The following is a 22,859-nucleotide window of genomic DNA, read 5'->3' on the forward strand; positions in this document are numbered from 1 at the left end:
GTTGTTGAAGGAAGCACGTTTTAACGTTTGCCAGTGAGCTTGTCAGCATCGTTTTGTGGGCATTTACAGCAAACTAAAGCTTAGAACTTAACATGTAGAAAGCTGTTAAGTTCCCCTCCCCCCTTTTTTTTTGTGGTTTGTTTGAAAATGTCCGAAACGATGACTTCAACGCAGAAAGGATTTCTGGACTTCAGTCCAGTGAGGAGAAACGACGCCAACAAGGAGAACGATGTTCCGGTTCTGAGTCTGATCCAGTTTTCAAAGGCTCCTTTCGTGACATTTGGATCGGTAAAATTGGGCACCTCCAAGTCGGCGGTTCTGCGAGTTGAAAACCCCACAGAGGACGCAGATGCGGAGGTTACTGTTGACAAGATCCCCTCAGCAAAAGGTTTCTCTGTGGACCAAAACACGTTCACCGTCCAGGTATGTTCGAGTTTATTCTCCGGGCACCGGGTTCATATTTATCGTAGACACGATGAACCACATCAACAGTCTTGGGTGATATAAGATGTTTTAAACTAAAACAACCTTGCAGCCCTATCCCACGTCCCACAGGACTCCCCCCCACCCCCACCTCCCTCCTCTACATGCTTAAACATATCAATTAATTACATCCTTGATGGTTTTTAGTTCTGCCCTTTGCATCCACTGGTCCCAATGGGTTCTTGTGCTTTGTTTTTGGTTTTTTTTTTTGCAGTCTGAGAGCTCATTCAGTCTGACGGTCACCTGGACTCCCACAGAGGAAGGTGGGGTCAGAGAGCTCATCCTCTTCAATGCCAACGGGGTCCTCAAGCACCAGGCCGTCCTGCTGGGGAGAGCAGAGGCACCCAAAAAGAAAAAGGTAAATATCCTCAGCTTAACTCGGATGCTGCAGCGACTGTTGCATTCAAATACTTGAACGATTTTTTTTTTTTTTAAACACGTTTTATTATTAAGTCAGAACTGCAAAGGTAGACTAATTGACACATTATTGATTTTGTTTATTGATTATTATGTTTTGATGATCGATTAATGGTTGAATCCATTTCTTGGTAAGAAATATGATCTTGTTTGAAGTTCTCAAGTAAAACGCTATCTTGTTTTCCTTCTTTTAACGTTATAGCAGACAAAACAAGACTTTTAGTCACCTTTCATTTTCCCCTGTTACAAAGTGATGGGTATTTTTTGTCACCGTTTTCCGATTCAACAATGTCATTGGCAGCAGAAGTTAACACACATCGAAATCTTCCATCACTGCAGGTGCAGGATCGCCTCGTCCCTACTGGACATCATAACCGAGTTACATGCGTATGTAGTGTGAACAACAACAGTTTGTGTGCCGGAAATCAAAATGAAATCAATGAAAAGAAACTGATGCCTTGTTGTTTTTTTTGGGCTTGTTTTTTTGCCCCTCAATGGCAGTTTTTAGGGGCCTTCTGAGATTTCTTGGGATATTTTTTTCTCCTTTGCCTCGCCTTAATTTCTTATGATGATTCATTGATTATTATGACTCGAGCCCTAATTTGCATGATTTGTACTTGGCTGAACTTGGATCACGTTGGAGACAAATTCAGAGTTACATTTGAGTTCTCATTCAAACATAATCGGGGAACTCCACAACTTTACTTTGGCCTTAGACATGGCATTTACCGCGTATACTTCTTTGTGTGTGTGTGTGCATTTCAGAAGAGCTTATGGGACACAATCAAAAAGAAGAAAAGAGAGGGTGAAAACATGGCCGTGCAGAGGAGAAAGAAAACGGAGATGCCCCTGAAGATGGCGGCCAATAAAACCTTCCAAGTGTCCCGAAAGCCGCAGTACAAACGGGACAAGCCCCGCAGCCCGCTGGCTTCCCTGAACGAGGGTAAAGCCGTCCGAGAGCGTTCCCTGACGACGCAGAGCTCGTCCGACGATCGCAGCCGGAAATCAGAGGAGCGGAGCGTCTTCAACGCCAACCGGAGGCCGCCGTCTCTGGAGCAGGAGATTATCCAACACGGGAACTCTCCTCTCGTTCTGCTCGTCCCGTCGGCGAAGCCGATGGACTCCAGCAGATCGTCTCCGAGCCTAAGCGTCTTGGCAGGAAAACCTGAAAGTATAGATCTTACCAAATTTCTTAACAGGACGCTGTCCCCTATCGGGACACCGGAGAGGTTTAAGAAGCTGATGCCTTCTATTCAGACAGAAAGCCCGTTACCTCGTCCTCCGGCCGCTGACACGGCGTCAACTACAACCCCGCCTCTGTCTCTGAAAGACGCCCTGGCCCTCATCGACTCTGACCTGAGCCGGGTTCACACCAGTCCCGGAGACACGAGCTCCACCTGTGACTTTTCAGATTCGCTGGAGTCCAACGAGCCCAACGAGCCCAGACTTACTTTCTTCGTCAAGACGAAGGCAGCCGTGAGCGAGGTTGCCGTTTCGGAGGCCGGTAAGGCAACGGAGGGAGCGAGAAAGGCCTCGTTCGCCTCCGCCACGGTGACCAAGAGCAAAGCGCCGGTAGAGGCGGACACTTCCAGCGGAAGGAAGATCAAGAAGTCAAGGCGAAGGCTGTTGGAGAAAACTCTGGAGCTGTCCGACGGCAGCGGCAGCCAGTCCGAGTCTGGACCCGGCACGCCAATCCTTCCCGTGATCGACCCGGACACGGGAACCAAACGGCGTGAGGACAAGCGTCCGATCCCGGACTTCACTTCCTCCAGCCCGACTCCAAGGCTCGCCTTCTCGCCTCCATCGGTGGCTCCCTCTCGCTTCTCCTTCTCGGCCGCCCCTCCGCCTCCGCCCGGCGCCGCTCCCCTCGCTTTCACCATCGCCTCCTTAACGCTGCCCGTGGGCTCGTCTTCTCCTCTACACCGCCACCTCTTATCAAACTCCCCCAACGTATGCGAGCGGCCCCCGGCGCCTCCCTCGCCGGGGGAAGACTCCTTCCCCGTTCACGTGGCGGGGAAGAGCAAGAAGAGGAAGAGCGAGGAGTATTTGAAAAGCGACGGGAAGAAGGAGGACGCGGAGAAAACAGAGCGGGTCAAAAGGAGCAGGGTGGTGGCGGGAAGAACGGAGCCGCCGAGGTCCGTCCAGGAGAGACGGAGCGCGTCACAGCGGCAGAAATCCACAGGTGAGCAAAATTGTCGTGGCAACGCGCCATATTGCACCGACATGTTTTTTTTTTTTTACAGTAGCCCAGAAGGGACAAAAAAAAAAAAAAAAAAAACTGGATCTAGAGACGGACTTTTGCATTCTTTGCAACTTAGATTCTCCTACATGCTCTTACAGACCCGACCCACCGCTTCAGTAGTGATCTAAACCCAAAATTGTGGATTAGTTAAAATTTTGGATTTGCTTTTTTATTTTTTATTTTTTTCTTCTTCCAGGCTCAGTTCGCTCGATGGCGACATCGTCTCTGAAGACTACGAAGTCTGTCGTTCCTGCTCAGGCGAAGAAAACAAACTCCAAACCCATCTCACGAGGTACGAAAGCAGGGATGTGAAGGTCATGTCGGTGAGCGAGGGTTAAAGTGCCCTCACAGGAAATTCACATTCACAGCCTAAGTAAAGCCAGAAAGTAAAGCTCAGACTAAAAGATGTGACGTCATTAAGATGTGTAAGCTGCTGCTAAATAGCGTTTTCTGTTGTTCACAGGTGCTGCATCTCTGAAGGCGTCCGGCGCCTCGTCCGTGAGGATGGCAAAAGTCGCCGCCGTGGCGCAGTCGAAGCTGACCTTCATCAAGCCTGCGCAGACGGGTATTTGTTGCCGGCACGCTCTGAAACCAGCTTTTGTGGGATTTTTTTTTAATTATTATTATTTTTTTTTAACCTGTTAAACCTTATTTCGTTTTCCGCGTTTTTCTTTCAGCTTTACCGAGACACCCGATGCCGTTCGCCGCCAAGAACATGTTCTACGACGAGAGGTGGATCGAGAAGCAGGAGAGAGGATTCACGTGGTGGATCAACTACGTCCTCACCCCGGACGACTTTAAGGTCAACACTGAGGTCGCTAAAGGTAACACACACGCACACGCACGCACGCACACACACACACACACACACACACACACACACACACACACACACACACACACACACACACACACACACACACACAGTGAGCAGGATTTCACCGCGGAAACATCTTGAACAGCACACGTTGCTGTGGATTATTTCCTTGAACCGGACCTCCTTCGTGTGTTTCTCGCGTAGTGAGTGCCGCGTCGCTGGTCATGGGCGGCGGCGACGACAAGTTCAGCGTGCCCAAAGCTCCCACCAAAGAGGAGATGTCCTTCAGCACCTACACGGCCCGGCGGAAGCTGAACCGCCTCCGTCGCTCCGCCTGCCAGCTGTTCACCTCCGAGGCCATGGTCAAGGCCATTCAGAGGCTGGAACTGGAGGTGGAGGCCCGGCGGCTGCTGATCCGCAAAGATCGCCACCTCTGGAAGGACATAGGTGGGACATAGTCCTGCGTTTTTAAACGCTCCGAAGCTTCCTGTCAAACTGCCAGCTGAGCTTCAAAGTAATGTTGTTCTTTCATTTTTTTCCATTTCAGGTGAACGCAAAAAAGTCCTCAACTGGCTCCTGTCCTACAATCCTCTGTGGTTACGGATCGGGCTCGAGGTATTTTCATACATCAGTGACGTCTTTTGGTTTTTACAGGTTTCCCACACGTCAGGGGTTTTTTAAAAGTCTTTTCCAGACAGGGAACATCTGCGGATTTTATCATTTTTTGACGCCATGTCACAGAATATGAGAACATTTTGTTTGCCATTTATCAAAATATAATATTGCATTATTCTAATTTAATATATCCATGTAGTCTTGTTTTTATTGGCGTTATTTTAGGTGTTTCTAGTTTTTTTTTGTTTTTTTAACGCCCTCTCTGTTTGTCAACAAGCACTTCAGTAAAAATGTCTTGTAGCTGCAAACATGCAAGAAATTGTAGATTTCAAGAGCTTTGGCTACAAAATGATGACTAAAAACTGGGCGATTGGAAATAAACGACAGAAAGGCAAAGACTTCTTTATAGATCACTGAATTTCAGCTGTTTAGTTGGTGAAAGTCAGGAAATTTGACGTGGATCGGGAACCCTGTTTTTAACATTCGTCTTTGCGAACACTGTCGTCGGTTTCTTCGCCGTCTCACCGTCGCTCATCCTCAGACGATCTTCGGGGAGCTGATCTCGCTGGAGAGCAACAGTGACGCCTTGGGCCTGGCCATGTTCGTCCTCCAGCGGCTGCTCTGGAACCCGGACATCGCCGCCGAGTTCAGACACACCAGAGTGCCGCACCTCTACAAAGACGGTAATTTAAGGAATATTCTGGAGTCCACATTAAATTAAAGGGTCGTTACTCGTGTAATCAGCTCAGGTTTTTTTGTATTTAAAAAAAAATAATTTTATTGTTGTTTTTTTTGTATTACACACTCGAGCGGACACACGAGCCTCCTTCACCCTATCATCAGCACACAGAAACACTTTATAATTGAAAATGAACAACTTTAATTAAACGACTCAGCAGGTATCTCCAAAATAAGGGCGTCCAGTTTGTTAGTCGGTGGATCGGTGTGCATGATGTTAATCAAATTATGTTGCATAATCTAAAACTACCTGAAATTTAAAGCTGCAACTTACATTTATTTTCTTCAGTGAGTGATCTCATGATTATTTGCTCATTTACTGACATTCATTTAGTCAATAAAATGTCCAATACGATTTCCAATACAATTTATACATCTATAAAACATTAAATCATTACTTTTAAAAGGAACCAGAGTGTTTTGAGCTTTTTCCCTAAAATAATACTACGTTTATATTTTACATTGATAGACTTATTAATTATTAGAATAATCATTGCAGCCCTGCTGGATTTCAACATTTTCTCAAGCTCCGTTAATTTAACGTTCCAAAGTCTCAAGTTTAATTTTAAACTATTCCACTAATATACTGCAAAGCTTTAAAGTCACTCCAAAACCAACTTTGTTATAGATTTTATTATTATTATTTGACAGATGAACCATGTAGGTTTTGATACTGTTTAATTAAGACCTGTTATGATCAAAAAGGAATATAATTCCCTATGGTATAAAAAAAACAAAACGTGTTTTCTGAATATTCTCTGTGCACATTTCCCACCTATGTTACTTTGGACTCCTGTGAACTCCTGTGTACCTTTTCTCGGTCAGGCCACGAGGAGGCGCTGTCTCGCTTCACTCTGAAGAAGCTGCTCCTGCTGGTGTGTTTCCTGGACAAAGCCAAAGAGTCCCGGCTGATTGAACACGACCCCTGTCTGTTCTGCGTGGACGCCGACTTCAAGGTAGGTTGAGGCCTCGCTTCGCCAACAACAAACACAAATAAATCAAAGTCCCATTAAAGCACAGAGGTAAAGTTGTACATTTGGTAAATGCAAACATAAAAACTTGATTACTGATCTCTAATATCACTGTAGTCTTTGTGTCTTTTCTCAAAATGTATCAGGAGATCTGATGGTGTTTACTCTAAAATCTTAAGCAAAAATGTGTTGTTTTTTTAAATATTTTATTCTATAATAATTAAGATGTAAAAGTCCAGAAAGTCAGACAAATGGAGAAATTGGTTTCAAACAAATACATTTTTTTGTATTGGGTTTTAATATGAAAGGTGTCACAAATAGTTGAGTTGCAAATTGGGGGAAAAAAAGAGCTAGAACGAGAAGTACAATAACGAGTCCATCTGAAACTGACCTCGGCCACGCCGCCTGCTGCCTGTCTCTCTTCCAGGCGACCAAAGACCTGCTGCTGGCCTTCTCCAGGGACTTCCTGAGCGGGGAGGGCATCCTCCCCCGGCACCTCGGCTACCTGGGCTTACCCGTCTCCCACGTTCAGACGCCGCTGGACGAGTTCAACTTCGCCGTGAAGAATCTGGCAGTCGACTTGAAGTGCGGCATTCGTTTAGTGTGAGTGGGACGGCGTGAATCTGAAATGGGGAAAAAAAATATTCCTATGCATCATCTTTATGATCCCCCCCCCGCCCTCCCGTGTGATGTTGCGTCCAGGCGTGTGATGGAGCTCCTCGTTCAGGACTGGAGTCTGTCGGCGAAGCTCCGCCTGCCGGCCATCAGCCGCCTGCAGAAGGTCCACAACGTCGACGTCGCTCTGCAAGTGCTCAAAGACAAAGGAGTCGACCTCAAGAACGAACACGGTAACGAATTATGAATCTGAGGGAACGTCTGCCCTCTGCTTTGTTTTTTTAAAAAAAATTTTTTACAGATAAAGTGTTTTATTGTTTTTGTTTTTATTGAGCTGTATTTGTACTTTTTTCAAACATTCTCATTAGCTGCTATTCTAACTTGAGCGCGAACGCCTTCAGTCTTCTCACATATTCGTATAAACTGTTTTCACAATCGCATAAAAAAAAACTAAAACTAATTTATAACATTTTATTTATAATATGAAAACGGAGATAATCCTGAGAGGATTTTTGCTTAAAAAAAAAAAATCACTCGAACACGATTAACTGATTTTAAACCGTCATCAAAATGGTATTTAAGCACTGTGTCTTTATTTTCAGGCGCCACCATTGATTCAAGAGATATTGTGGATGGACACAGAGAGAAGACGCTGAGCCTCCTGTGGAAAATCATCTTCGCATTTCATGTGCGTATCCCGTTTAGTTTCCAGTTAAAGTTCTACTCCAACAACAACAAGTTGAACTGACGTGCTGCGACTGAACGATGTGTCCAGGTGGAGGTGATCCTGGACGAGGACCAGCTCAGGGAGGAGATCGGCTTCCTGAAGGGAACCCTGAGGACCAAACGGAGGCTGGCGTCTCTGAGGGCCGACCGGGGCCTCCAGCCGAGTCCGGCGAAGGCCCGGGTGCCGTACGAACACGGCAGCGGCAAGATCGCCCTGCTGATGGACTGGGCCCGCGCCGTGTGCGACTTCTACAACCTGAAGGTGAGGCTGACGTTTTACTACCGCAAGAAAAACACCGCCGTGTTTGGAGTTGAAGCGACTGCAGCGTTTTTCATTTGATTCTGTCTTTGATGTATTATCGAACCGTTGGAAGTCTTTGGATCTGTAGCTTTTCTGCAAGGTCTAAACAGTCCGTCCTCTTTCTCTCAGTTTCACCTGGAAACACTTAAAAACAAAAACAACGTGAGTGTTCTGCGTGGATGCAGTAAATTGAGTCGTGCGTGTGTGTGCAGGTGGAGAACTTCACCGTGACGTTCTCGGATGGCCGCGTCCTCTGCCACCTCATCCACCACTACCACCCCGGTCTGCTGCCGGCGGCGTCCGTCAGTCGCAGCACCACTCAGACCGTGGAGTGCTCGCCGAGGGGCCGCCTGGAGCTCAGCTGCTCAGCCAGCGACTCGGACAGCTCCTTCGACTCCCCGCCGACGGGCCCGAACGGTACGGCTGCGCTTTAAAAAAAATAAATAAATAACAACAAAAAACCAAAACGTGTTCATTTAGACGCCTGTACGTCACACGGACATTAGTGGTGCTTCAGAGTGTAAAACAGCCGGTTTAAAAGACCTCTGATGTGCTCAGAGAACTCTACAAATGATAAAACGCAGCATCTGTTATATAAATTAATTAGATTTGTTTTATTTCTGTACTGCAAATCTACCCGTTCAGGATGGTGACAGTTTATTGGAGGGAATTTTTTTTTTCCAGTTTATTAAAGAGTATTTTTTTTGCACCTTAATTAACTTAATTTCCTGCCGGTCTCTAAGGATGAAATGATTTCTCTCAGTTATAGTAACTTCATTTCAGGAAAAAAGGGTGGACGGTGGTTCCAACGTTAAATGTTGAGACATTCCTGACTTGCGATGACAGTTTCGACGTTACTTTGCGAACAGGCCCACATTCGCCGTCACCGGAGTTTAAAGAGCTCCTGCAGAACGAGAAGAACAACTTCAGGCTGGTCAACTCTGCTGTGGCCTTCCTGGGCGGCGTGCCAGCCATGATCAACCCGGCCGACATGTCCAACACCATCCCCAACGAGAAGGTGAGAACTATACTCTTTTTATAATGGTGGGGAAAACCCTGATATTGTTTTATCAGTTGACCGTTTTATCGAGGAAAATCTCAGGAAATAGTAAAACAGCCGAAAACCTGAAAATATTCAGTTTACACCCACATGACAAACAAAAAAACATCTATTATTAACTTGAGAAGTTGGAGACAGAGTGTTAGTATTTTAGTTATAAAAAAAAAAAGACTTAACTGATTAAACTGAATATCAGAACTTATCAATCTAAGAGTTATTCAAATCTTCTTAAATTTAAATGTCAATATCCACGAAAAAAAAAACCCTCTAAGGTGTCTTAAGAATCTGTGTCAAAACCTGCATGAAATACTGCAGCGCCGCCCTCATTTGTACTTGTTTATTTCCAGGTTGTGATGTCGTACCTGTCCTTCCTGTGCGCTCGTCTGCTGGACCTGAGGAACGAAACCAGAGCGGCTCGGGTCATCCAGGGCGCCTGGAGGAAATACCGACTGAAGAAAGATCTGCAGCTCTACAAGGTCGGTGCTGGATTTTTATTCATCTGATCACATTTAAAACGTCTCAAATGACAATTTGACAACAGTGTTACAGCGTCAATACGATTGCTTGTAGAAATGATTTGCATCAGGCTGCTGCTTTCAGTTAAAAAGGTTTAAACCCACCACTGAACACGACCTGCTCAGCAGCAAACGGCGGACTGACAAAACTGGAGATGAACCGGTGGACGTAGTGGAGAAAAGAATTGTGCTATTTAACTTGGGAGATGGTGCAGACCAAAAATGGAGCTAAAAGGAGGGAAAATTTTACTTATATTTGTCAGGTGCATCAAAATAAACCTCCCCACGTGTAAAAAATAAAAATAAAAAAAGATTCCAGATTTAAATGGAAAAGAATCAGTCTCTCTTCCGTCCTTAAGTTTGCACCTTCTCTGTTTTTTTTAAATCGGCTGCATTGTTACTGAAGCTAGTGATTTCAGGCCAGTAAAGACAAATATGTGTGAATAATAGTACGTTTTATAATGTCTCTCGTTTGGATACAGGAAAGAAACACGGCCGCCGGGAAGATCCAGGTAGTGGTGAGGAGTTTTCTGCAGAAGCGCAGAGCGAACAGGCAGAATCAGGCTGCCGTTGTCATCCAGTCGTTCTGGAGGGGTTACGTAGCCCGCAACCGGCTGAGGCTGGAAAAACAGGCTCAACTTCGAAAGATGCATCACGAAGCAGCAACTGTCATCCAGGTAGGTGCTCATTACACACGAGAAGAGGGAAAGGGCTGCAAACAAAGTGTAAATAACAAAGTTGTACATGATAATCCATTTAGACTTCACTCAACTGAATATATATAAAAAAAAATACTGTCAAGTGTTGATCTGATTTAGTTTTTCTTACTTCAGTGATTCCAGTTGTAAGAGAGGACACATTAATATTCATTGTCATGATTAATTTTTTTAAATTTTTTTTTACTGTTTGTCTGTTTTGTTACAGCAGGAACGTTTGCTGCATAATGAATCTGCCGTGTGTAATTGTTCATTGAATAGACGGTCCTTATCTTGTCTATGCAGGCTCAGTGGAGGATGTTTTCGGCCACGAGGGCTTACCAGCGCCTCCGATATTACACCATTGTCGCCCAAGCACAATGGCGGATGAGGAGGGCGACCTGCGCTTACGGAAAAATCCACTGGGCGGCGACCGTCATTCAGAGGCACTCCCGAGCACGGGCTTTGTCAAGGAGAGACCGGGAACGTTACCTGTGTCTTAGGACCGCCGCGGTGAAAATACAGAGAGGGTACAGAAGATGGAAAGCTCAGAAAACACAAAGGGAGAACCGTGCTGCCGCAGTGATACAGGCCGCGTTCAAGAAATGGTACGAGGAAAAAGTGGGCGAAAGATGCGGCGCGGCTGTAAGAATACAGTCGTGGTACAGAATGCGGACGTGCCGCCGTCGATACGATCGGATGAGGAGGAGCGCCGTGCTGGTTCAGGCCCGGTACAGAGGCCACGCTCAGAGGCGCCGCTTTCACGCGCTGAAGCTGCAGCACCGCGCCGCTGTCGTCGTCCAGAGTGCCTTCAGAGGGCGCGTTGTCAGAAAACAGGCGGAGGAGATGAGGTTAGCAGCGGTCGCAATCCAGCGGCGGTTCAGGGCCTCCGTGACGAGAGACGCGGAGAGGAGAACGTTTGTGAGGCTGAGATGCGCCGCCGTGACCGTACAGGCGGCTTACCGGGGCAAAGTGGCCCGAGAGGCGCAGAAAAAGCAGCACGCGGCGGCAACGCTGATCCAGGCGGCTTTTAGGGCGCGCGCGGCCCGGAGGCACTACCAGATCTTGAGGAAAGCTGCAGTTGTAATACAGCAAAGGTATAGAGCAACAGTTTTAGCCCGTAGTTTAAAGAATGAATATGAGGCTCTTCGGAGCGCCGCGACCATCGTACAAGCGAACTGGAGAGGCAGAGCCGACAGGAAGAGGATCGGAGGGTGGCATCAGTGCGCGACGCTTATACAGGCTGGCTATCGTCGGCACAGAGCGCAAGCGGAGTACAGAGCCAAGAAGGCAGCGGCCGTAGTCATACAACGTCATTACAGAGCCTTTGTGAGTGGAAAGGCGGCGAGGGCAGCGTACGTGCAGGAGAAAGCAGCCTGCGTCGCTCTCCAAGCTGCATTCAGGGGCATGAGAGTCAGGACGGCGCTGAGGGAAAAGCACCAGGCGGCGACTGTCGTTCAGTCGTCAGTGAGGATGTTTTTACACAGGAAACGATATGTTCTCCTTCAAAGTGCAGCGATTATCATCCAAAGCCGATACAGAGCTCTTCTGCTCTGCAGGGCGCAGCGAAATGAATTCAGAGAGCTGAAGATGGCCGCCGTAAAGATCCAAGCGGTCTTCCGGGGATTTAGAGGGAGGGAAGACCTGAGGAGGAGGCACAACGCCGCCACAGCGATCCAAGCTCGGTTCAGGATGCACAGGACGCGCATGGCTTACCTCGCCACCAAGTGTGCCGCCCTTATTGTTCAGGAACACTACAGGGCCAAAAAACTCAGGGATCAACAGATGCAGAATTACAGAGCAATGAAATCCGCAGCTGTAATCGTCCAGGCAGCGTACCGCGGCCACAAAGTCAGGACGGAGGTTGCAGAGATGCACCGAGCTGCTGCAATCATTCAGCGGAAGTTTCTGACCATCCGAGACAGAAAGCAGTTCCTCGCTGTCAAGGCAGCAGCTTTGGCCTGTCAGCGGAGGTACAGAGCTGTGACCCTGGCGAGGAAAGACCGCCTGGACTACCTGTCGAAGCGCAGGGCAGTCGCTCGTCTGCAGGCGGCCTACAGAGGTTACGAAGTTAGAAAGCAGCTGCGTGTGAAGCGTACGGCCGCTGTGACGATTCAGTCTCACTTCAGAAAGCACCAGCAGAGAACCAACTACAAGAGGCTCCGCTGGGCGGCCAGTGTACTGCAAGCACGTTACAGAGCCAACAGAGAAATGAGAGCGGAGGCGCTCTCCCTCAGCGCCCAGAGACACGCCGCTGTTGTCTTACAAGCTGCCTACCGTGGAATGAAATCCAGACGGATCATAAAACAAAGGCATCAGGCTGCCAGCGTTATCCAGAGAGCTTACAGAGCCCACTGCCAACGCAGGCAGCATCTTACCTTAAGAACCTCTGTCCTCAAAATTCAGGGCAGGTACCGGGCCAACGTAGCAACCAGGAGACAAAGGAGACAATATGAGCAAATCCGAAGAGCTGCCGTCATCCTTCAGGTCTCGTTCAGAGGACAGCAGGTCAGAAAGGAGGTTGCTCGCTGGCATCAGGCTGCGACTGTGATCCAGTCTGCTTTCAGGAAGCACAGAGAGGAAGTTAAATACCAGGCCATGCTCCTGTCTGCCATCATCATCCAGAGACACTATCGGGCTCGTGTTCTTCAGAGACAAGAAAGGGAAGAGTTTTTGAAACTAAAACGATCCACAATCCTCCTTCAGGCAGCGTTCAGAGGTCGTCACGTGAGGACCGACATGGTGAAGAAGCAGAGAGCAGCTACGGTCATTCAGGCAAACTTCAAGAGGTTCAAACAGCAGTCGGCCTTCAGGAGGCAACGCTGGGCAGCATGTGTCTTACAGCAGAGGTTTAGAGCTCAGAGACGGAGAAACCTTGAGGTGAAACATTATGAAAAGGTTCTACAAGCTGCCATCGTTCTACAAGCTGCATATCGTGGAATGAAATCCAGACAAACCATCAAACGAAGGCATCAGGCTGCCGGTGTTATCCAGAGAGCTTACAGAGCCCACTGTGAACACCTGCAGTATCTGAAAATGAAGTTGTCCGTCCTTACCATTCAGAGGAGATATCGGGCCTCTGCAGCAGCAAAGAAACAAATGCAACAATATCAAAAGATCCGAAGAGCTGCCGTCATCCTTCAGGTCTCGTTCAGAGGACAGCAGGTCAGAAAGGAGGTTGCTCGCTGGCATCAGGCTGCGACTGTGATCCAGTCTGCTTTCAGGAAGCACAGAGAGGAAGTTAAATACCAGGCCATGCTCCTGTCTGCCATCATCATCCAGAGACACTATCGGGCTCGTGTTCTTCAGAAGCGAGACAGAGAGAACTTCCTGACAATGAGGCACTCCGTTGTCGTTCTTCAGGCGGCGTTCAGAGGTCGTCACGTGAGAACCGACATGGTGAAGAAGGAGAGAGCAGCTACGGTCATTCAGGCAAACTTCAAGAGGTTCAAACAGCAGTCGGCCTTCAGGAGGCAACGCTGGGCAGCATGTGTCTTACAGCAGAGGTTTAGAGCTCAGAGACGGAGAAACCTTGAGGTGAAACATTATGAAAAGGTTCTACAAGCTGCCATCGTTCTACAAGCTGCATATCGTGGAATGAAATCCAGACAAACCATCAAACGAAGGCATCAGGCTGCCGGTGTTATCCAGAGAGCTTACAGAGCCCACTGTGAACACCTGCAGTATCTGAAAATGAAGTTGTCCGTCCTTACCATTCAGAGGAGATATCGGGCCTCTGCAGCAGCAAAGAAACAAAGAACGCAATACCTGGAAATGCAAAGAGCTGCCGTCATCCTTCAGGCCTCTTTCAGAGGACAGCAGGTCAGAAAGGAGGTTGCTCGCTGGCATCAGGCTGCGACTGTGATCCAGTCAGCTTTCAGGAGGCACGGAGAGGAAGTTAAATTCCAGGCCATGCTCCTGTCTGCCATCATCATCCAGAGACACTATCGGGCTCGTGTTCTTCAGAGACAAGAAAGGGAAGAGTTTTTGAAACTAAAACGATCCACAATCCTCCTTCAGGCAGCGTTCAGAGGTCGTCACGTGAGGACCGACATGGTGAAGAAGCAGAGAGCAGCTACGGTCATTCAGGCAAACTTCAAGAGGTTCAAACAGCAGTCGGCCTTCAGGAGGCAACGCTGGGCAGCATGTGTCTTACAGCAGAGGTTTAGAGCTCAGAGACGGAGAAACCTTGAGGTGAAACATTATGAAAAGGTTCTACAAGCTGCCATCGTTCTACAAGCTGCATATCGTGGAATGAAATCCAGACAAACCATCAAACGAAGGCATCAGGCTGCCGGTGTTATCCAGAGAGCTTACAGAGCCCACTGTGAACACCTGCAGTATCTGAAAATGAAGTTGTCTGTCCTTACCATTCAGAGGAGATATCGGGCCTCTGCAGCAGCAAAGAAACAGAGAACGCAATACCTGGAAATGCAAAGAGCTGCCGTCATCCTTCAGGCCTCGTTCAGAGGACAGCAGGTCAGAAAGGAGGTTGCTCGCTGGCATCAGGCTGCGACTGTGATCCAGTCAGCTTTCAGGAAGCACGGAGAGGAAGTTAAATTCCAGGCCATGCTCCTGTCTGCCATCATCATCCAGAGACACTATCGGGCTCGTGTTCTTCAGAGACAAGAAAGGGAAGAGTTTCTGAAACTGAAACGATCCACAATCCTCCTTCAGGCAGCGTTCAGAGGCTGGTGTGTCAGGAGGGACATCGGCCGGCAAAACCAAGCCGCCGTCGTGATCCAGTCGTGCTGGAGATGCTCAGTGCAGCGGCGTGTCTTCCTGAGGAAGAGAGAGGCAGCTGTGAAGCTGCAGCGGAGCGTCCGGGCAGCGCAGCTCGGCAGGTTGGAGAGGAACGAGTTCACCCGAACGAGGCAAGCTGCCATCACTCTTCAGAAACACTGCCGAGCCTGGATTGAAAGACGACAGGTAAGGGGCCAAAGGTCACAGACTGACTTCCCGACAGTCCTCGGTTTGCGAGCAATTAACGTTGTAGAAACTTCTCGAAACGGGAAATCCATCGCAGCAAACGTGCGTGGTGGTTACAAAATTAAAATAAATATAGTAAAAAAGGGAAAATTTAAAGGGAACCAAAGGCTGTCTGGAAGGAAACTCACCACGTTGAAATGATAACTTTCAATGAACGGGCTAAAAAGAGCGAAAGGTTAAGAGGTTATCGTGTGTTTCAGGTGCTGGACGCCGCCCGGGCGGAGAGGAGGCTCCGCTTTACGGCGGCGGTTTTCCATCATCTCAGCGCCACAAAGATCCAACGAGCTCTGAGAGCTCACTGGGCTTTGGAGTCGGCGAAAAAACAGATCCTTCCAGTCATCACCATACAGGTACGAGCAGCAAAAGAGCACACGGAGCCTATTGTGGTGGAAAAAACACAACATTTCTTAAAAGTGGTTCCCTTGTGTTTTCTTAGCGATGGCTGAGAGCGAGGCAGCAGAGGAGACGGTATCTGGAGGACAGGAGGAAGGTGGTGACCGCCCAGAGAGCCGCCAGGCGCTGGCTGGCCCGCCGCCACAAGGCCGCGTCCGTCATCCAGCGGGCCGTCTGGAAATTCCTCCTTCTGAGGCGCCAGAAGAGGGTTCAACGGGGTATTGTCAAGGCTCAGGTACGACTTAACGTCTTTCCGTGTTTCTGTATTGATCGTTGTCAGGCTTTGTTTGCTGTAATCCTTCCTCTTTAGAGATCTCCTAATTAAAGTGCTTCAAAATCCACAGTCCTCCTTCAGGGCAGAAGTATAGTCAAAGTTCATCTGGAGTTCAACCACCCGAGTTAAAACAAATCAATTGAATATTCGAAGTTTGGCTCAGCCGGGTTTTTTTTTTTTTTTCTTCTACCAAGAATGAAAAATGCCTTTTAAAGTAGATGTTTGCCTTCATTCAGTATGTGTTAATCTCTAAAGCTAAAGAAAGCAAATAGTACACGCTACAATCTCAACTCATCCCTCCGCTGCTCGATGACATGGAAAGCTCCGCCCCTAAACTGTCAGGATTGGTTCCTTAGGTTTATGATGTATGAAACCTTGACAGTCTCAGTGTTTGAGACTGTCAAACTGTCACTGCAGTTACAAAGTGGAAATGCTCCGCTATGTTACTGACTGCGTGGGCACATTAACAATAATAAAACTTGATTTTCATTGTGAGGGTCTGAATGTTCTCATGGACAACTGAAGACAAACTTGTCTCAATGCCTCAATAACACAGTTACAGAATTGGCAAATAGTCTCCATAAAGTTGCTCTAGACAGCTCTTATAACATAACTCAGATGTTGTGATGATAATAAATAATACCACTGAGGCCAGAGTACAGTATCGACCTCATCAATACCTACAGTGGGTCTTTACTGTCATTCTACATTGTTGTGGTTTCAGTTGACATTTTAGCTGTAAAAAAAACACAAGGATTGAAATATTGCCTCACTCGTTCTGATATTAGTAGTAAATAAAGTATAGTTGGTCAACAAAATGTTGCTCCAAACTTCAAACTAGGACACGTGAACATTAAGGGCTGTAGGAGTCTTCGCCAGGTTCTTTCAGCGTGAAATTACTTTCATTTTGCTGCTAACGTTGATGCTGTAATTTATCTCCACAATTTGTTTACTGGCAGTTAATTGAATACCTACACCATCCCAGTCCTCAAATATGTTCCTCCCTCCGGCATGAAATTGCGAACATGCTCTGATCCGATGCCTGAATGATCAGCAACTAATTGGAAGGTTTTTTTGTGTGTGTTTTGTCCCCCCCCCCCCCCCCCCAATCTTCTCCCTCCAGGCTCTGTGGAGAGGACACCGCTCCCGCCGACTGAACGACGACACCGAGCTCGTGAAGTTGAGGCACCGCTTGCGTAAAGTCTCCGCCAACGTGCGAGAGGAGGACAAACTGCGCAACAAGACGTCGTCTGCGCTGGACTACCTCCTTCGATACAAACACTTCTCCTACATCCTAGAGGCCTTGAAGAACCTGGGTGAGACTTCTCCTGCTATTTACACGCATACGAGGGAAAAAAATACAAATAAACTCTGGAGCTTCCAACTGGAGCCTCTTGAAGGACCGCAAGTAAAGACGGTTGCATACTCCCGTACAGAAACCGCCACCAGGCTGTCCCCAGAGAGCTGCGAGCGGCTGGTCAAGAGCGGAGCCACCGACGTCATCTTCACACTGATCCGCTGCTGCAACAGGAGCGTCCCATGCATGGACGTCATCACCTTCTCCATCCAGATCCTCCTCAACCTCTCCAAGGTAACGCAGATGCTTTGACATTAAATCTGCTCTTTTCGACCTTTAAGGTAGAAAGGTTTTGCGAGTCTTGATGTCGGGTTACGTTGCTGTAACTGTTGCTGAGCACACGGGACAAATTTATATCATTTAGCTTATTTATGCATTTAATTTTTTTTTTTTTTTCCTTCGTGGAAACCCTTTAATTTAAAGGTTAATTCCGTCAAATTCTCCAACAAACCTCTCGTACAGAAACAATAGGAGTCGAAGGAACATGTATTTAACAAAATGAGACATCTTTTGTTCGCTGACGCTTCATTTTAAAGTGCCATCAATTAGGAATTTATGATGTTTTCTTCGTGTTTGTAAATTTTCAGTGAGTTTGTAATTCACAACCTGAACCGCCAGGACCCGATCGGTTCGGATGCGATTATTTAATCATTCCAGTGGGTTTGAGAGGGTCAGGCTCAGACAGCCAGAGGAAGCATTGGTTAAACAAGCATCAGACAACAGCTTCTGCTTTTAATCAACTAAAAAGTGCTTTAATGACGCAAGTTCTGCTTTCTGTACAGTTCAGCTGCGCTCAGCAGAATCGCACAGGATATATTTTGTGGTTCTGGTTCTTCTAACGGCATTAATCCGTTTGCTGATGTTGACTCTACCAGCACAAACCGGGGCTGCAGTTAACCAGTGTTCTGCTATTTACACGTGATGCAGCAGCTCATGGGGCAATTTATCACAGGGATTTAAATGTGATTGTGTGGAGTACGAGAATTCAGCTGAACCAAAGCAGAAGGATACAAAGTAATAGCAGAAGGAAAAAAAAACGACGTTTACTCATCTTGTGTGTATTGTTTCAAACCTCCACTGTGTCAGCTTCTTGTTGTAGTATCATGATTACATGTGCAGCACCTCTACAGTCAGACGTTACAAGATCTCGTACAAAAATCAACTTTTGGTTTTATGTTTTTTTTTTGCTATTTCGTGGCCAGGTGTGGTGAGTTCCTGCCAATCTCTCATATTTACACTGAGTTTTTGGTGAATATTAAACGGAAATGGCACATGTTAAATAATGAGCTTAAGAGTAGTGAGGTGGATTATTTTTTAGATATTTTAAATCAGACAAGCTGTCTGTCCCGCTTAAAATTTTAACGCTGAACTAAGCGAACCCTGTTTTAATATTTAACATACAGATATAAAAGTGGTGTTGAGCCTTATCTAAGTCTCGGCAAGAAAGCAGATAATGATGTTCCCAAAATGCCCAACTATTCCTTTAACTACAGCTCAATCTTTGTAATTGGAGTAAAAATGCACCCTTACTTTTAACAGTTAGTCCTTGTAAGTTTTTGTTGGTCCTTTACAGTCCAAAGACTGGACATGGCGCCGAATAACAAGTGACTATTAGGTAATTTGTGACCTGAAGAGAGGAGTTCAGAAGTTTAATCCAGAGAGTTTATCTGAGGATGCATTGAGAGCATTTCCTCAGCTGCCCTGATCTCTCACCTCCCTGCAGACTTTCTGTTCCTTTAAATCAGCAAATTGACGTTAAGGCTCAGTTTCTGTTCCGTACAGACCGAGGGCATGCGTCTCCGTTAGTCCTCTGTGGTTTTACAGTGACTTCCTGTTTGCGTGCATTTGAATTGGGACATTTTGTAAAGTCAGCATTTTTCTTCGTGGGAGAGAAAAAAAAAAGAGGAAGAAAGTGATTCTTCGATGATAAAATGACTGCAAATCTAAAAAGTGAAAGTTTTACTGCTACTGTCACACAAAAAGAACCAGTACAATGAATTATTGTACAAGTGCTAATTAAGGTACTTTTGTACATTATTTTTTATTTTTAGACATTTTGGGATTACATTTTATGTTTAACTGACCAATACAATATACTATATATACATTTTACTAACAAAAGTATTGAAGTTCAGACAGTTGCTCCACCATCAGATGTCGTCCTATTTGAGTGTTTTGTTGCTGTTTGAACAGAGACGGAGTGCCGGCACATCATTTAATAGCATCGTGCCAGCAGGTTGCATTGTTTGAAACGGAGCATGATGAAATAAAAACATTAAAGACTGTAAGAGTCTGTTTCCTGGAAGGTAACTGACCAAAACTAGAATTCCTCTTTTTTTCTTTTCTGTTTGTTTTCATTGATTTCTCGCTCTGCTCTGTGGACTTTGATTGCTTGTTTTGGAAATGATCAGCGAGACTGTTGCAGAAACATGCAGGCAGAGTAGACTCGGTCGTTCAGTTTTATTTACTTATTATTTTGAACATCCTTCCCGGTTGGTTTTAATCTCCTCGCAGTAAAGTATGCTGATAGTGCAGATTAACAAATGTTACTGTCATGTTGCAGTTTTAAACTCTTGCCAGCAGGGACATGTCTGTGGCTTTTGTTCAGGTAATATTGGTCACCAACAATCAGTTGTTTTTTTTTTTTTTGGGGGGGGAGGTAAGTAAGCTGATGTGGAATTCATGTGTATATGTCCTCGAGTCACATTTATAAACGAGAGTTGAATAAACTGCTGCACAAACAAGAAACGGAATCAAAACGAGTTTAAAAAGACAATGGAGCGATTAAAAGCACTCAAAAAAAAGTTCAACAATTACCAATATAAAAATTGGACCACTTTATTTATAATGTACAGTCATAGTAAATCAATACTGAAATTAATTAATAATGAAAATAAAAGAAGGTAAAACTTTTACAATGTTCACAATTTTTATTTGATTATATTAGTTAATTAGCAATAAATACAAAGCGCAGACAAACCTGATGGGACTGTTGATTTCGCAGGTGTTTGGTGACGACTTCAGTTTTCATGCATCACCAACAGCAGGTCAAAATGTCAGTGAACACGTATATGACACAGAGGCCATCGCAATTCATCCTGAGAGTGTCATTGAAGGTGTATCTGATGATATGATAATCTAACTCTGTTTAAAAAAAAATATATATATATATTTCACATTTTTCGTGCAGGAGAAGTCAGAGAATCACCAGAATCTCTGGGATTCATGGCGGTGCAGTCAGTAGTTGATGTTTCAGCGTTAACATGGCTCAAATTTGCAAAAAGCCACTCACCCACTCCCTTTGGATGTCTTCCCTCAGTACCACAAGACCATCGAGGCGGTGTATTCGGTGGAGAACTCCGTGGAGACGCTGCTGGACCTGCTGCAGAGATACCGGGAGAAAGCAGGGGACAAAGTGGCGGAGAAAGGCGGCAGCATCTTCACCAAGGCCTGCTTCCTCCTCGCTCTGCTGCTGCAGGACAAGCGCCGCGCTGAGGTCCGTAGCCACGACGACGCACAGACTGCAGAAATATCAAATACTTTGCAGGAGAGGAAATGTAATGTGCTAAACTTATTGTTTTTTTTTAGGAGGTCATGAAGCGGCCCAAGATCTTGGACAGGATACGCAGCATTTACCGCCTCACTGCTCGCAAGCACAAGATGGACGCGGAGAGAACCATCGTCAAACAGAAGATGAGCGCGTCGATCAACGGGAGCTTCTTCGTTGCGGCGACGCCTCGTAAATCTCGCCCTGCACCGAAGTGCGTATATAAAAAATTTTTTACACAGAGCTGCATGTGTCGGAGTTAAACTGTATACTTTTTGTTTGCAGTGCTAATTGATCTTTTCTTTATTTCTTTTTTTTTCAGATTCGCACCGGACTGGGTTCTCCGAAAGGACAAGCTCAAAGACATTGTGGACCCTCTCAGGGCCATTCACATGGTGGCGGACACACTGTCTGTTGCGTTGTAAAAAAAAGAGAAGCTTTTACATTTTGGTTCATCATCTCTTTTTTTTTTTTTTTAATCTACTTCAAAAAATATTGTTTTATGTTTTTTCTATTTTTGCCACTTCGTTTTCATGTAAATATTAAAGTGGATCTGTCTCTTTCAAATGCGTTGACGTGGTCTTTCTGGGTTACATTTACAGACGGCATGAAAATGTAAATCACAGTCATCTGTCTCTAACAAATTGGGGCACTTTACTAACTTCATTAAATGTAGTATCGGCTTGCTGACTTGCTCTTAATGATGATATTTCCATACTCATTTGTAGCAGGTCATATCGGCCATATTTCCTTTTTTTATTTAGCTTTACGAGGTGAGATAAAAAAAAAAAAATTCAGAGATTGTACCTCGCTCCATTCATAACCTTTGGGAGTACGTTTTAAAACTAAACATCAGCACGGGTGTTACAATCATTTTTAAAGTACAAGTACAAACCGGACCGGACACTTGTCAAAATGGGGAAATCGGCAACAATTAATTATTATACAAATAGTTAAAAATGCTTCACAAAGGCTACGGTAATGAAACAGTGAGTTGGGGGAAGTGTTTTGAGTCACATTTGTGTTTCAAAATGGGAAGAAAGTCACTGTCCAAGACCTAAAAAGGCACTTTTTCTTTGACATTTGAGGAGTTGTGCACCAAAGATTCATCCCTCAGGGTCAGACTGTCAACACCCATTTCGACTGATGTTCCCGAAAGAAAAGACATTTGGTGAAAACCACCCGAACTGTGGCCGGATGGCACTTTGGTTCTCCAACATGACAACGTGCCCGCTAACAGCACGTTGAAAATGTGTAAGACTTCTTTATGTTCTTCAGAAATTTGACTCAAAATCTGAGGTGCTCTCTCTGCTTCAGTTTCAGATCCATGGTGACATCACTGATGCAACGGTGAGTCAGAAACTAAGTGAAATATCCAAATTAATCTGCCAAATTTAAATAATTGAACTCCTTTTTTGTAAATACATCAAGGTCACATTTGCACAAATGATGTGGGTCAAAACATGTCTTTCTTTTACTGTATTTAAGATTTAATCAGTGTTTCTGAATATATTTGTATCCTGCAGATGAACATATATTATCCCTAAATATTTATGAAGGATTAACAAACCAGTGTTTTCAAAGGAGTAGGAACCTAAACAAAACGGCAAGTAATCACTTTATCCTGATAAAAAAAAATGTAAAAGACAATGGACTAACAGAACAGGTATGTTTTATTAAAGTCCATTACAGTTGACAGCACCGAAGTGGACACAACATCGGGTCATCGTTGGATGATCAAACTATTTACTCTAGTGAATCATTCACATGTTTGTTTGCTCCCGCTCGTCACTTCCAGTTGATAAAATCAGATTTACTGGCAGGTGGGCAGTTTGATCGCACCATGGATACACCGCTGACGCATCGGCTCAACGCCGTCATGTCTGCGCCCCCTGAGACACGTGAAGTCTATTTCATCATTATGGGTTGTATAAAGCTTCTCTTCATATATGTATGTGAACATGATATTATGACTGTTCAAGTCAGCTTTAGTCACAATGCACGGTTCTGCAAAAGATAACAGATAAATATCATCTTGTTAATGTCAGTAAAACACAAATGTACTGCACACTCAATATGTAATTTTTTCTTTTAAGTCTTGATT

General features: G+C 45.7%; 1 protein-coding gene across 1 annotated transcript; it reads left to right on the plus strand.

The window, feature by feature from the left end:
• Positions 1-75: 75 nt before the first annotated feature.
• aspm (assembly factor for spindle microtubules) lies at positions 76-21,316 on the plus strand. Its single transcript, XM_069725175.1, has 26 exons — positions 76-423; positions 698-841; positions 1,666-3,082; positions 3,339-3,434; positions 3,606-3,707; positions 3,820-3,966; positions 4,164-4,406; positions 4,507-4,574; positions 5,116-5,257; positions 6,138-6,268; positions 6,711-6,886; positions 6,986-7,131; positions 7,501-7,586; positions 7,674-7,886; positions 8,138-8,342; positions 8,795-8,943; positions 9,333-9,461; positions 9,983-10,177; positions 10,502-15,124; positions 15,385-15,534; positions 15,621-15,812; positions 16,975-17,167; positions 17,288-17,442; positions 20,528-20,704; positions 20,797-20,969; positions 21,078-21,316. Exons 1-26 carry the CDS (start codon positions 148-150, stop codon positions 21,178-21,180), a joined length of 9,831 nt encoding a protein of 3,276 aa, XP_069581276.1. The 5' UTR covers positions 76-147; the 3' UTR covers positions 21,181-21,316.
• Positions 21,317-22,859: the final 1,543 nt, after the last annotated feature.

This window comes from Brachyistius frenatus, unplaced genomic scaffold (genome assembly GCF_029030835.1).
Source record: "Brachyistius frenatus isolate BFR_SWC_R1_liver_20210118 unplaced genomic scaffold, ASM2903083v1 Contig_412, whole genome shotgun sequence".
NCBI lineage: Eukaryota > Metazoa > Chordata > Actinopteri > Embiotocidae > Brachyistius > Brachyistius frenatus.

Excerpts from the sequence above, each read along its gene's own strand:
- aspm (XM_069725175.1), top strand. The coding sequence starts at position 148 with ATGTCCGAAACGATGACTTCAACGCAGAAAGGATTTCTGGACTTCAGT. Across the intron at positions 8,944-9,332 it reads ACACCATCCCCAACGAGAAG|GTTGTGATGTCGTACCTGTC; the intron begins GTGAGAACTATA and ends GTTTATTTCCAG. Across the intron at positions 15,813-16,974 it reads GGGGTATTGTCAAGGCTCAG|GCTCTGTGGAGAGGACACCG; the intron begins GTACGACTTAAC and ends TTCTCCCTCCAG.